General features: G+C 36.9%; 1 protein-coding gene across 2 annotated transcripts in view; it reads right to left on the bottom strand.

Annotated features, from left to right (window-relative positions):
- LOC125319635 overlaps positions 1-15,948 on the bottom strand; it is a 40,998-nt gene that overhangs the window by 18,332 nt on the left and 6,718 nt on the right. Inside the window, exons 2-7 of one of the 2 annotated variants that reach the window (XM_048290996.1) lie at positions 15,133-15,224; positions 11,606-14,125; positions 8,947-9,129; positions 5,576-5,743; positions 3,773-3,874; positions 336-446 (exon numbers count right to left, since the gene is read on the bottom strand). In XM_048290996.1, coding sequence (XP_048146953.1) covers positions 336-446; positions 3,773-3,874; positions 5,576-5,743; positions 8,947-9,129; positions 11,606-14,125; positions 15,133-15,190 — 3,142 coding nt within the window. In that variant the 5' untranslated portion in view covers positions 15,191-15,224. The remainder of the gene's footprint in view (positions 1-335; positions 447-3,772; positions 3,875-5,575; positions 5,744-8,946; positions 9,130-11,605; positions 14,126-15,132; positions 15,225-15,948) is intronic. The other variant, XM_048290997.1, reaches the window with a different exon arrangement.

Below are 15,948 nucleotides of genomic sequence, written 5' to 3'. Positions count from 1 at the left end.
AAGATGTGAAGTCTCTCCCCGAGGAAGTATAAGGCATAAATAAGGCATTTGTGCCTCTACAATCACTTTCAGGACTTTCGTAGTCACTTTCTTTATAACAGGAGAGCCAAAACCATTACTGTCACATGCTCTTAGGGGAATGTTTTTCTTATGTGTCCAGAAAACAAGGTCTAGATAAAAAAGTGGCCTCAGCAATACTACTGTATTAAATACTAATGCATTAAACTATTAATTAAGATTTTGTTGCATACATCACCCAATTTGTCTGAACGTATCTGGAGCATTAAACAGGAAATCTGACCCATTCATTTAATTTATTGTGATCTCGGAATTACCTTTCCTTGCCAGATTGGCAGCTTCTGAATGTGGCATGCTGGTGACATCAGTTCCGTTGACTGCTATCAGAATATCCCCAACTTGTAGCCCTGCTTCTTCAGCTGCGCTATCTGGAATTTTAAAAAAAGAAAAAAAGAAAAAGAAAAAGAAAAAGAAAAAGAAAAAGAAAAAAAGAAGCAAACAAAAACCCAAACCACCACCACCAACAACAAAAAAACCCCAAAAATTTATTTAGAACTAGGATATCAAGCATGTCTATATGATCATGCTTTTCTAGGAAAACAAGTATCTGTTCAACCAATCAAGGATTATGTTTTAAGGCCTTCATGATGTTGGCTTGGAGGTGGAACAAGCTTTATTGAGCAACCTATAACTCATCTGTAAATGAAGCTTCAGTGTTTGGATACTGATGCAGCCCTAGAAAATCACTGGCAGTGGAGAAATTTCATTTAAAATGCCATTAGGATTTAAATGCTTTTAGATACAAATAGACATTTCAGTATCTGAGAATTTTGGCCTGAAGTGCAAACAAAAATCTGATGCAGAGCTCAGTCGAGTGAATAGAAAAAAATAATTTATTATTCTGATAAACTTTGAATTTAACCCCAAAAGAGTACCTTCTGTACTGATATTTTTCTTTGCTGGTTAATAGAATTTGGAGATAGCATTTTGAGGATTTTTGGCTTTAGGAAGAAATTACATGGTAAGTAAAAAAGGTCCCAGTGAAGGAAGAACTGAATCAGATTTTTAATGCATCACCTTTTGTTTATAGCACATTAATTCCTAATAAAACAGTGCTCAGACACATGCCAACCAGGAATGGAAGCAAACTACTGAGATGCTAAATATGTTCTATTCATGGACACCAATACACAGTAACTTAAATCCCAGTTACAAATTTCTCAGATACAGTATTTATCTTCTTGTTTATAAATAAGCATTCCTAATGTACTGTGAAAGAATGTTTTTGGAAAATATTATTCCATGTTCTTAACATCTAATGTGTTGCGGTGCAAGTGGCTGTGGCCACAATGACCCCAGAGGGAACAACAGAATTTGAGTTTGGTAGTCAGGCACTGATGTTTAAGGACAACCTCTATGGTGAGGGCGTGTCCCCACAATCCTTTGTTTCTCTGATTTGCTTGTTGCAAGTTGATTGCTTTCTAGTCTCCCCTCCTAGTTTTATGTATAAGCTCATAAATATTTATTCCCTTAGTTGATTACGTATTAGTTCTGGAAAGTTCTGTGTTACTTGATGTCCCATTGGTTGTTCCCTGTTACCCCTCCTACAACCATTCCCCATTGGTTAATTCCCTGTGAACTCCTCCCCTCTCTCCCTTCCCTATTGGCTATCTCCCCTTTCTCCACCCCGATCTCTTCTACTATAAAATCCCTGGACCCGTTGTTTAAACCTGCTCTTTGTCCTTGATCCTTCACCTGCAATAGATCTGCTCATGGAATCCATACGGAAGTGCCTCCTTCTTCTTTGCCTCTGCCTGCATGCCTTTACAGCCTAGTTTGGCACTAGCTCCCTCGGGTGAGGAGCTCTTGGTACCTGCAGAATCGCTATCGGTGAGGGTGCAGCCAGACCTCCAGGGCTTCCCCCTGGCTCAGCGTGCCCTCATTAATGTATGCTTTTAAATATTTTGTACCCCATGATGCAGTAAGTGTGACCCTTCAGTGTATTTCTGATAATGCTTAGAAATTGTAGGGATAAGATTAGTAAAAGCTTAACAATAAACAAGCAAAATAAAACGCTGGTCCACTCTTACGTGTATTAAAAATTATTTGGAAATTTGCAAATGTCAGAATGTTTTGGGTTGTGCTGGCCTTGAGCATTCCATATGAATGCTCAAGACTTTATGACCATAAGTGGTCTGTAAAATACTATTAAAATATTCATTAAAGAATCATAGAATGGTTTCAGCTGAAAGGGACCATAAAGATCATCTAGTTCAATCCCCTTCCACTAGACTAGGTTTCTCAAAGTCCCATCTAACCCTGCCTTGAACTTTTGAAGGGATGGGGCATCCACACCCTCTCTGGGCAACCTGTGCCAATACCTCACCACCCTCACAGGGAAGAATTTCTTCCTAATGAAATGAGTTACATTTTGAGAAAACATAATTCTACAAGTTTGTCTGAAAAAAACTATTTTCTTAAATGTTGTCACTGTTCTAAAGCAACTGCATTTTGAAAACAGGATACAAATAAACAAAAGAGTAATATAAAATGTGAGTAGCTATATTTCATTTTAACTAGTAGGGATAAATCGGTAAGTGTTAGAGTTACTGCTGTATGCATGACCAATGATTTTATTTGTACTTAAGTAAAGAACTTATGAACTCACAGGCCTCTGAATTCACAAGCTTTCCCAGTGTTGTCAGGATGATAGACAACCTCATACATAAGGCTTGTAATGGTGACAGCTATTCTCAGATGCCTTGCCAGAAGGCATGCTCTAGCCTTCTTTCTATGGGATGTTTTGCATAGTATCTGCTTTTTTAGTAAGAATCTATCACAGTCTCCAGTACCTTCTGCTCCTTCTCTAATTCTGCTGTTCCTGCCCTGAGATGCAGAGCAGTACAGCAAGCAACGCTCTAGATTTGGATGAGCCAAGGTCTTAGGCAGCAGTAAAATGACACTGACTGCCTGCGTCTCATTCTCTCTGCAATTACTGACTGAGTCAGCTTTTAGCCAGATTTCTAAGCTTGACATTATGCACAGAGCCAACGAATTCAGAGAGCTTTAAGTGGTGACTTGCAAGATCTCATTCCTGACCGAAAGTGCCAACGCTATTATTTAAGGCACAGTAAGAAGCTCATTCTTCCCTGGAAGCAGTATCTTACATTTCATCTTTGTTGAACATCATCTGCCATTTTTTTGCTCACTCACTTGCATTTTGGAGTTTTTTTGGGGCTCCTTACAATCATCATAAATCCCTGAGGAAGTTAACAGCCCACCTGTCAAGACTGACAGATGCCTAAATGGATCCAGGCAGAAGTGTACCCAGTCAATAAGATTTATGGAAATATTAGAAGGATCACTGCATCTTCCTTTTCATTTTTAAAGGCCTATTGTCACTCATGGATGGCAGCCCACAAAAGTTTTAGACTTTACATCTGGAGTGAGGCTGAATGCAGGCATGTGCACACGGTATGAAGTAACATGCAAGAAGGCAGTGGAGTCTGATTTACCTCTAGGGATAGTGGGGCTCTAAGACAGTTGTTCATGAGCAGTTCATGAGCTATTAAACACTGTGCACCCACTAAGTATGGAAATTATTGTGTACATGTATATTATAAATTAATATAAAGCAGATGTTCTATACTTCGTAGCTCATATCATGTAGATACATATAATATCATTACATCGGATAACATATTTTTTTAATATATTTTCACAGGAGAAATTAACTAGTAGAAACACAACTTACTTGTATCAACTTCAGTCACAAGGATAGGCTTTGAGAACTGGATCCTGAAACCCCAAGGGTAATTGCCAGTTCCTTTAGCGATCTTCACAGTTCTTTCTCGAACTGGAAATAGGAAGAAAGATACCCTTTTTCTCTACACATTCAATTTAATAAGCAGCAGCCTGTTTTTAAAACTTTTTGTAGGCACTGAATGTTACTTATTCTGCTAGTGGTTGGGGTGCTTTCAGTATCACTCCTGGCTGTTTACTGCTGCCTCAGACAGTGACACCACTCACACTGTGACCGACCAAATATCATTCATGTTAGGGCACAGGCAAACAGCATTTTGAATTAAGTGCCTGGACTTTGTAATGAAGAGCTGAAATATTCAGGTATTCCACTCTACTGATTGTGTTCTGGGAGAGAAAAACACTCATGCTCTCTGTGTCAGACCTCTATGCTGCAAATACAAAATACACTCTAATTTACCAAATGGGTTTAAATCTGTTTCTTGTAAATCTGTTTCATTCTTTTTATATTTCATAAGGTATTTATCTTTTGGATAGTTGTTTCTTCTCCTTTTGCTTTTCCTTCCACTCCACACTCACACTGCCTTCCAATCCTGTAGTCCAACCTCCCCAACCACAGTGGCATCTTCTGCCAAGTGGGGCTGAAAACCCTTTCAACTCAGCAGAATTTAACACTTAACGGGATAAGCCTCAGTAAAAAGGAATATCAGGGTCTAATTGTAAACTTCCATCTTTTTCTCAGGGTCTAATAGGTATTATTATTGTGACTTAAAGAGCCTGGTTCTTTAGCAAATCTTATGTGTATGAAGGATTTCAGTGTAAATTAGATTTCTTGGAGTGTCTGTTTTTCATCATTTGACTGTCTTACTGTGTTTTTTCTTAATGGAGGCCAATTTAACAGCAATTTATGACAACTGGTTTTTTTTCAAATTGTGTATTATTTGGAAGACAGAAATTGCTTTAAAGGTTACTTTACCAGCAGGTCAATTGATGTTTTCTGTACAAAACAGATACTTCAATACTGACTAACTATCTTGCGGAAGTTCTGAGCTCTCCCCTGGGAGAAAAAGCAACCAAAATGGTTTTCCAGAATATTCTCATGTATGTTAAGGGAAATTTTTCATATCACAAGACTTATAGAGCACATTTGTCTTCTCTCATATTCTGAATGATTTATGAGCTCCAACAAAGAACAATTTACTGGAAAGTAATAAATAAATAAATAAATAAATAAAACACAGGGGTGTTTTGGCCTGTCTTAGTTCTTTGAACTTTCATGTGTTTCTTTGAACTGCGAAGTGGAGGAAAACCTCCCATCCCCCAGAAAAAGTTGTTCACTATATCTGTTTGCACAGATTTAAACTACAAATAGAATAATCCTTCATACTCATAGCAAATGACTGTTTTCTTTCTGGATTGACTATGTCTGAAAGTTTGATGTAAAACAGATTTTATGTCCATTGTAATACTTTATAAATATCTCAGTGTGATTTTGCCATGCTTGAAGAAGTCATGGAATTACATTTCCTCTACCATTATCTCATGAGATTTAGTTATAACCTTTTACCAGTTAAAATTTTATCAAGTAATGATGATATTTTGCAAGACAATAGCTAAATAAGAACTACTTATGTATTTTTTAAATAATCTTTTTGATTCTTGGGTTGCTCCTTTTCCTGTCTTAAGCATAAGGGACCAGCACCTTCTCCAAAATGTTGATCCCTTGAAATCCTCAGAGTGCCCAAAATTAATAAATTTTTATGACATTTATTACCTGTTGCTTTAGCCAACTTACTTGCCACTGGTCTAGGTCTTTTGCTGAGACATCTAGGGCTGTTATCTGGAGAGACATCATCTCCTCTGAAAACCCAGGAAGCAGAATGAAAGTTTTCTGTATAAAAACCTCTGTCCTCATTTTCAGAATATAGTCCCAGATCTACTGATCGAGCATCCTCTGAATTTACTGTCATGGCGATAAAGCAAGTAACAGTTATGTCAATAGGGAAAATGCATGAAGAATAAGAGACCTCATCCAGTCAGCATGGAAGAATCACCACAAGCTTCTTAATGAACTCTTTGTAATGTTTGTACTGAGTTCTCAATTTTGTTGCTGTTAAAGGAGAAGTCTGCAAGGATTTCCAAATATAAGATCACAATACTGGAGGCTAATGCACGTTCAGCTTGAGTAAGAAGTGAAGTCTTAATGCAAATGGTCAAAACAGGAGCTGCACCTCTTTAAGATACATCTGGCTGTACCTAGCTCTTAAGCTATCTTATATGACCCATCTGATTAGGAAATCAAACAAATCTTCTAGAAATTTGGTATGAGTTCAGTGCGTATCAGAAGACAAAAGAGAAGACGAAAAGTATCTTCTATGACAGGGGCATTGATGACCGTATTTGCTGTTTGCTTAGTCTTATCTCTTCCAGACATGTGAAGTTTTGTTAAAAAGGAGGTAAGGAAGTAAGTTTGTTGTAAATAAGGTGTTTTTTTCCTTTTAACATAGAACTTCTGGCTAGTTCCCTCATAGGCTGTTGAATATTTGTATGATGTGTTATCCTGAGGATTTTCAGATTCATCTTTTATAATAATTTACATTCACAATGTCTTGCAATGAGTTCACATGGAGATGGAGAACTCTAGTTCTCTGCTAACGTTGAGACGCTTAAGGCAATAGGATGTCAGGCAGCTGGCTGCGACAGGTTATAAACAGCAAGTTGAATGTACAGGAAAAGCCTGTGTAATAGTCTGACAACATCCCAAGTAGACCAGGAGCTGCAACTTCAAAGCTAAGACTGGATGGTGAAAGTCATATATAAATATATATCATCAGATGTTGTGCTAACAGATAGACCGGAAATATAAATTTTTTGAGAGGAAAAAACCATCATGTTCCTTTCAGTATGAAATGCCTGGTAATGCAGCTAGATTTAATGCAGCTGGAGGAAGGATCTGTTTGCATTGTTTATCCTGTGTTTGATGTAAAACAATTCCCAGTTTGAAAACAGAGAAGATAAAAATTGACCTTTATTTAAGGTTATATTTGTTTGGGAAGTCACTTCCTGAATATGTCTAAGTGGCAGTTCTTTGTCACTTAGAAAATGTGGTCAATTGTGTCTGTCTAGACAAATATTCCACATCCACTGTCTTCTCCCTTACTATGCAGAAAGTATGAAATGACATACTTAATTACATAAAAAGCTACTAGTAAATAGACAAATAAATAAATATTACTATGCTGATATGTTTAAAGCTCCTTTTACCTTGCTACCATGAATGCGTAAATTAAGAAAACCTAGACTAGCACCAAACAACTCAGTACAGTACAGTATTTTGCCAGTTTAATGCTGTATTTTTATAATTGTAGTAGAGTTAGAGTAGGTTAAAATGTAACAAATAGGCAAAACTATAGATGCTGCCATGCTGACATTATGGAATTATGCCAAAACATTTCTTCTCTCCTTGAGTTTTTGGAACAGATGTCAAACAGGCATGTCACAAACAAGTGCACTGAAATTCTTCCCAGATGCTGGACGTAAGAATGTTAGGAGCTGCTGCTTCCATATGTCAATCAGAGTTGTCTCAAGTCTGTGAACAAGAGGGAACAGTCTAGCTACCAAACAAAAAGGGACAGAAGTCTCAGGCCTGTGGCATACTATCTAAAATTACTAGATGTGAAAATCTGTGACAGAATTGTCTGCGCAGTCACCTGTTCTGGAGACCACTTTGGGTTTATGCCATGTGCTACCCAAAGCTTTGTCTCAAGGAAAGCAATTCTAGCTCTTGCAACTTGTTCTTTTTTGACTTGTTTTCTTAAAAATATATATATGCCTTCTCTATGAAACCAACATATGCCTGACTTAGTAAAATCTATGGTCCAGCTTTATATTCAAGAGACATTACTGTTGAAATCAAGGAACAGTTTACTCTGATGTGTGTAACTTCTGGTAGGTTTTTTTGAGCTCAGGTGGTTTGACAAGATAACTTTCTAATCTTATTACCATGACCTAGAATTTGTTTGAGGGGTGAACAATGAAGACTGCTACCAATAAACAGCTTTTTTATTTCCATGTGAAATGTCAGTCATTCCTGCTCCTTTGTTAACAGGTATTAAAACCTTAGGGATTGGCTCACCTACCTGAATATAGGTGCCCTGTACCATATTAGATGCCTTATGGTATCCTGCTTGCTGTTCAATTACTACTTCAAGGAGGCTTGGGTTCCCTGCTGGTTCACATATCTCAGGTCCCTCTTGGTATCCCAGCTGGCAACTGAAATCTGTGTTTAGGCAGTGAATTGAGGCTCTGTTTGATGCAGGATTTACCTCTTTGGTACAGGCATGGGACATACTAGTTTATCATCTGTTGGACCTGTGCTGAAATCCTAGAGTTCAGAGTCTTCTACAGGTTTGTATTTTCCCTTCTTCAAAGAGGAGGTTATGTATCTACAAATTAAACTTCCTGTACCAAAAGTAGTCATTGTAGCACAAAATATTTCCACAGGGAAGTGCACATTTTTTCATCTCTACAAAGGATTTCTTTTATTACTAAAGTAGCAAAACAGGAGGCGAGGTAGTGTCAAGTAAGAAGTACCATGTATGTTCCCCCTAGACTGTGCAATCCTTGCTTGGTGGCTCCATCTGCATGAAATGTAAATTCACTAAATAGTTCATCTTAAAAATTCCTTCCCATGCAGTTAAGCTGATGAATTTGCATGTGGCAAGGTGACAGATTTCTTAAAGAGACAGTTACGGGTCACAGTGAACGACATTCTAGGCAACAAGCCTGGATTAAAGTTGGAGCACCTTTGTGAGTAGAGAAAGACTCCCAGCTCAGCATGGGAGTAGATAAGTAGATATCAGGATTATGATTTTTGTTATAACCTCAAACCTGTTGCCACATGATTACATGTTTGTGCCTAGAGTTTGTCTTAATATTTAAACATATTATTTGAACATGTTCTACCATGAACATGCAAGGTAGAATAAACTTTTTTTTAGTCAGATTGATTGCTTAACCAAGGAGAGAGGATGTCTCATATTAGTCATGATAATGACTAACACAGACACTCAATGAACTGGAGATCAATTTCCTTAGCTGAAAACCCTGTCGTAATGTCAATCACACAAAGGGGAAAGATCACAAGTGTAAGACTAATGTACTCACTTGAACCCTCAGTGATTGTGCTGTTTATGGAGCTTCCTCCAGTAGAACTGCATTTTTTGCTATCTTTGAACTGTTTCCGTCTTCTGGCCCACTGGTCTATTGCATCTTCCTGGGAGCTGTCACTCGCTCTGGTGTCTTTCTTCAAAGGTAACTTTCTGGTTTTATTCATTTCTGATTTCAAGTCTAAGTTATAACCAGATGTTGTTTGTGAGTAATATGTGACACAACTTATGTAAGTATTTTTGCTGTTTAATATTTCCACATTCTAAATACAAGAATAATCTAACCAACATATAAATGAAAATACCAAATAATAATGAAAATATTCAGAAAGTATATGTTTTAGACTAATTGAGGCCTTTATGCAGAGGGAAGTACAAGTGCCTTTAGTTAAATACCTACATAGCCATTTGTACATCACTATTTTAATGCAGAAACTTGTAAATTGCTCATGGATCTTATTTAACATGCTCATACATTTTCGAAGTGGTCAGTATAGGTAGATATAAAAAACTCCTATTTGAATACTAATAATCTTGCAAGACATGCATGAAGATTTTTCTGGTTTAGATTTCTTTCTAGTTAAAACAGAATAAACTTGTTGTATTATTATTTCATGTAAAACAACAATTGGAAAACAGATTTTGTGTTATATTCTGTTCTGAAAAATGTGACTGTAGCCACTGGCAAGGGCACATAGGGAGAAAGTCCAACCTCCACAGACTCCCTGGAGGACTGTGTAGGTGCACTTATGGCTGTAGAGTCTCTTTCTGGCTTCAGCCAGATCTTCATCACTGACATATGTAACTGAGCCAGGCCATTCCAGGACACTATTCCAGACCATTGCTGAGAGTTACGAAACCTATCTCTTGCAGTGCCCTTGTACTGCTCTTTGCATGGGTCTTTTCCTCTTTGATAATCATGAAGTCCTCAGAACACCAAGAGACTTCTAGATTGCCTTTCCCCCATCCTGTTTACCACAGTGGCATCTCTTCTTCTCCTCTGTTCTAGGTGTTCTCACTCTTTGCTGAAAAATGCCACATTTGCTTTCCAGTGTCACTGGATTACTAAGCTCAGGAAGTCCCACATTGCCTAATGTCTTGGCAAAGTAGGTTGGTATTCTCGAACTAAAAGTGGATTTTAATTCATGGTAATGAGTTGTAAAACTTCAAACTCTTTTACTGCTTCCTAGACGTACCCGTTTATTCATTTAAGGTAGGACCTCCACAGCATTGTGGAGTAAAGCAAAGTCAAAATATGACCCTGGACCAAAAGAGGGCCAAAGTGAGATGATAGGTATGAGAAAAAACACAAGTAGATAATTCTTAGCAAAGGGCAAAAGGGAAGAGAGAATAAAAGAAGAGAAAATAAAATAAAAATGAAAGAAATAGCTACACCTCACTTCTGTGCTGGGTCCTTAACCACTTAGGTCTAATGTCTGAGAAGTCAAGGATTTTGGCATGCAGTTTTCCTTTAGTATCTTAATTCTATACCTTGTTCCATCGAGATTTCCATTTCATAAATTCTCTATTTATTTTATATATTGATACTGAGATAATGGTATTGCGATATTGATCTATATAGCAATATGTATCTATGTAGTATATCTATATAGTGATGTAGACTTTAGGTATTTTTTAAATTTCCATTATCAATGCCAAACAAGACAGCCATGGAGGTCATACCAGTCTTTTTTGCAGGTATGGTGAATTAAAAGATTTTTAAAAAACTTTCAGATGCTTTTAACTAGGATTATATAAGACATTTTCCATAGGAAAATGTATATTTTTCAACAGTATAAACCTCTTAACCTCCAAATCTGCTGGAAACATTGTCTTCTGGAGAGATAAATCTGAGATATATTTGCATATAGCCTGATTAATGTTAAAAAAAATAAACTTAGTGTTTGGAGTGATACTTCAACACCACACACACACACACATATTGCGTGTAGATACTCATATGTAAAAGGCTCACATTGTAGCGTGCAATGTCCCAGGATGGCTTAACATTTTTATAGTTCAAAACACGCATTTTAAATGACCAGTTATGGATATAGGTAGATGGATTATATAAAGGAAGACAAGAAATTTTGTAAAATATTAGCTAGTAAAAGTAAGCCTTTTTCATATGCAGTTCTCTCAAATATGTAAAAGAGAGGAGAAAAGCAGGTTAAAGGATCCCTTATGGTCATTCCATGAAAATGTTCAGCCAGAATTAAGACTGAGATGTACTTAGACTACAATATTCATATAAGTCACATGGATTTGAAAGCCAGATTTCTGTGGTTTTAAACATTGACTTGTGCTCTGAGTTCATATCACATGGCAACTGCTTTTACTATTATTTCCTGCAATGGTATTTGCTTCTCTCACTAGATGTACAGGATGGGTGGGTGATTTAGTGTAGAAAACTGCTTCTTGATCAAAGCTGCATTTTTTTCTTTTTAAATTTAGGTTTCTTGTCTTTTTAAGATGGTTACTAGAATCCTCAGTAGAATAACTGCATTTTTTAACCCCATGGCCAAACATACCATACCATAACAATATCATTGTAAACCTTTAATACACATTTATTTTCTAAGAAAACAGATGTCACAAAAGCGCCTACACAAAAGGTGTGTAAGTGATACTAACTTGAAAAGTCTTGTAGCACCTACCTTTCTGATTAATCTGTTTTACTGATGATGAGGAGACATCTGCATTCTCATAATAATCTTCTTTTATTTCAAAATTTGACTCAATTTCTTCAAAGTTGGACTTGACTAACAGAGGTAGTTGATTTGCTCCAGGCTCTCTCCTTAAACTGTCATCAGTTGACTGTTTACTGCAAAAGTTCTCCAGTCTTTGCTTGATGTTTGAATGTTCTGTGAAATTCTCTTTCTTTTCTGTGCAAACTGAAGGGGTAGATAATTTGGAAGCCTGGGCTGAATTATTATGGCAATCAGATTTAACAAGGACATCCCCAGGTAAGTCCTGTACCTCAGAAAGGCTTTCCAATTCCTTATTCATGTGATGCTCCTTGGGATCTAACAGCAAGGATGACAGCAAGGATTTTTCTTGTATACTGCTGGTAAGGTTAGGTTCTTTCCTTAATGCAGAGCCAAAACATTCAGGCATCAATGTAGGGTCACCTTGGACAAGTCTTTCTTCTACTTCTCCAGTTATCACTGGAGAGTCAGTCAGTACTGACCCTCTTCTTTTATGTGTTACCTCAGACTCTGCATAAGGTGGGTGAACATTTAACTGTAAAACTGAACATTGTTTTGGGATGCTTTCTGTAGATGCATAATTAGTACTTTCTTTGTCATTAATGAATTCACCTGAAGGGCTTGTAGAAAGTGGAGACACTTGTACCAGGTGAGCTTTTTTCTGCCATTCAACATGCTTTTCTATAGGGTTGTACTCTGATTTCTCTTTATCTAAAGCTTCAGTAGACTCAGAGTCTTCTTCCCACATGGCTAGGTTTCCAAGAGGCTCTTTGTGGCTGTTGTCTGTTTTGTCATGTACAGCACCACTGGAATGAAGATTCTCCATTAATGTTTCTTCTGTTTCTTCACCTTGCCCCACAAAGTCTGCACAGTCATTCAGTAAACAAGTGCCATCTAGACAGACATCTTCAGATGGATAAATGGTAATATTATGATCAAATGATGTGAAAGCATACTGATATGAAGACTTAAGACTTCTCAAATTTCTCAGTGAGGAGGTCAAGTCGGGATACTTGCAAAGCTCTGTCAGAGAGGAGGTCAAGTCAGGACACTTACAAAGTTCCTTATATTCGGTAGGAATATGCGAGTTCCTGTTACGGACATCTCCTGCTTTGGTCTCCTTAAGCAATACTTTTAAGGATGGCAGTGAATAAAAGCCAGAATCCCTTCTAGGGTGAACTGGTGATAGTACATCCAGGGTAGTATCTGGGAAAGATTTTCTTCTTGCTGTTTTTGGCCCTGTGTCTCTGTGTATGTCACAGTTATTTCTTTCTGCACCTATTACACTGCTTTTACTAACACATTCCTTCCCATTGTTTGGGTTATGCAAGGTATTAATAGCTACAAGACAATTAGTATTATTTATTTTTGAGAAAAATACTTTATCCTTTGAAAAATCTTCCTTTTCTTTGGTGTGGTCTTCATAGTCCTCTGTGTTAAGTTTACAGAAATAATTCTCTTCCCCCCAAATACTCAAGGCTGTAGTGAGACTGTCAGATTCCTTTTTGCTATTAACAGGGTACGAAGATATGCCTTCTGCAATTGTATCCAGGTGCATTTCGTCACAGTCAGCAAATTCTTTAGGTGGAGGGAGAAGTGTATATCCATCTGGGAACGTATAATCTGCTTTTTCATGAAAGCTAAATGATGACTCGCAATCTGTGTTACACAGTGCCTCTGTTACAGAATAATCTGTTTCACTCCAGTAAGTATCTTCATGTTCCCTGTTACATGGTTTGCTCTGTGCCGGCTCAACAGCTTTGATGTTAACCTTTAGAGTCTTCTTTCTGCTGATACATTCCACTTGAATGTCTTTTGCTTCAACTTCCAGGGAGGCACTTTCATTGATGGCAGTTTGAACTTTTCGTTTAGAGGATCCTTTATATTTCCCCTTGTGTTCTGCTGAGTGGTCAGTTGAAGGACACTGGTACTTTGAACATTTTGAACACTGACTTTTCTGGCACTGTCCTTCATGACAGTGTTTTTTGTTCTTTGAACCTTTCCTTTTTTCATCCACAACTTTTGTTTCAGAATCAAAGAAAGAAATATTCCTAACTTCTACTCTCATATTAAAAGAGCCGTATTTTACTTCTGCAGAAATTTTTCCAGTGGTCAAGCTAATGGACTCTGAAAAGTCTGGCTTGCCACACAGTGTAATTTTTCCTTTGAATGAGCCCTCTAACTCACCAAAAGTTACTGTAGCTAGGATTTCATCTTGCTGAGGTGACAACATTTTAGGAGGGCAGTTCTTTTCCTTCTTCCCTTCTTTTTCACTGTCTGATACATTTTCAAGGTCTCTATCTTCAGAAGCATCTGAGCTACTCTGATTCTTGTTTTCATGATCTTTTCCATCTTCTTCAGCACCCTTTACATCCAGTGGCTCTGTGAAGTGAGACAGGGCCTCATGTGCTTTATTTTCAAGGCTTCCTACACTTTGCTGACATTTACAAATGGGTGACAACTGTTCATCTAATTTAAGGTAAAAAAAAAGAAAAAAAACATTTTCCCATGATTTGTTAAGCAGTATCATAAATGTTTGATTAGCTTTGAGACACTTTTCATAGAAAATGCCTATATTATCTTTAAGATCTAGTGTATTTTTCACATTATTTTTAAATTTTCAATATTAACTTGTTTTGTCATAATTACCTGATAAGTGAAATCAGATAAACAGGGTGGGCCACATTAATTCACTCTGATTTGAGAAAATCAATGTATTTGCACTTTCTTAAAATAAAGTTTTGCTTTTGTTAGGGGATAAGGAATGCCATTTGCTTATAATAAGAGCTACATTTTAAATTTTATTATCCTTCCTAGTATTTACTTTGTTCCTGTGAGCACACTGGGTCAATCAACATGCCACTGCCTGCCTGGCTGCAGTTTGGGGTAAATTCTATGGAAGTTTGCTTTTATAATCCTTTTACAGATGAGCAAACAAAGGGATTGATTATCACAATCATACAGCAGGTCTGTGGCACATTGCCAGGAGATGTGAGTCACGGCTACCCATTCTAAGTAGAATAAAATGATGTTTCTTGGCTGTACTAGGCAAGATTTCATGGCATTCACACAATGACATAAAATTATGTCTTGCTTGGGCTTTTTTTAGAACAGGTCATGTGCATTAGAGGCTAACAGTTTAATAGCGACATCTACCTAAACAGGACTAGAACAAGCTATTAAACTAAGACAACACTGAGATTTACACCAAGAATGATGACATTTTGAGGCAATTGAACAACAATACCTTTGGAAAGCCTTTGCCAGAAATAGCCAGGATAGCAGCTTAACTAAATAAAAAAAAACTACCCTCACTAAGACCTTACCTGTATGTACCCACACTTAAGTGTAAATATTTCCAATCTGACAAACAGCTTTGGGCACAAAGGTGAATTTCTGTCTTGATGAGTAAACTAAGAATAGCCACATATGTTTCTGTTGATTTTACTTTGTATTAAATATTTCTGTAAACTTACATTCTCTGGATTCAGAGCTCTTTCTGCTCTTGCAGCTTTTTCTTCTCTTTCTACTCATTTCTAAGAACCAATGGCATCTGTGTTCTACTTTTCTGTGTGAGAGGGAAAACATTGGATAATGAGAAAGCTTTTCTGGAATAATTTTGCCCTCTGAGATTTTCTAACTTGTTATAATAAAAAATAGAGAAGTTCTAGAGCACGTACTAATGCATTTATTTCTTCTTCTGGTTATTTAGGAACAACTTTTGAAGATTTTCAAGTAATAGCTTAAAATCGAAGTCGCATGGTCTCAGTTATAGGGCCTGAACCGATACTCATTTAAAGTCTGTGGAGCAGTGGGTGACCTTTTACAGTCATCAGATTTTATCTGATTCTGAGTTTTAGAGATTAATACTTTGATTTAAGCATTCATTTTAAATTCAATCTTATTTATACATGTAATGAAATACTTTGTAATAATTGTTTTCCTCTCATGAGAAGGGATTCTTTGAAGTGAGAAATATGTGAACACCTAATACATCATAAGCGTGGTCTTGAAAATCAGTAAGAATTATGTTGGGAAAAATCAAATGACTACAAGTGTTATTAGTCATAATCATCTTTTATATGTTTGTTTATCAGAACATGCAATACATCATTGTGGAAGGAGTGCAAGTGAATTTTTAAGGCTACAAACTTACGTGGTATAATGAGGATATATGAATCTTGTTATTAGAATAAAGCATTTTAAATAATTACATTGATGCTTGAAGACACGTCACATGTCACTGTATGCAGTGATACATTGCTAGCTAAACAACTGGGAAGAAATTTTTT

This window comes from Corvus hawaiiensis, chromosome Z (genome assembly GCF_020740725.1).
Source record: "Corvus hawaiiensis isolate bCorHaw1 chromosome Z, bCorHaw1.pri.cur, whole genome shotgun sequence".
Classification (NCBI taxonomy): domain Eukaryota; kingdom Metazoa; phylum Chordata; class Aves; order Passeriformes; family Corvidae; genus Corvus; species Corvus hawaiiensis.
Note: the sequence above shows the minus strand (reverse complement) of the source record. Positions and strands in the feature narration are given on the sequence as shown.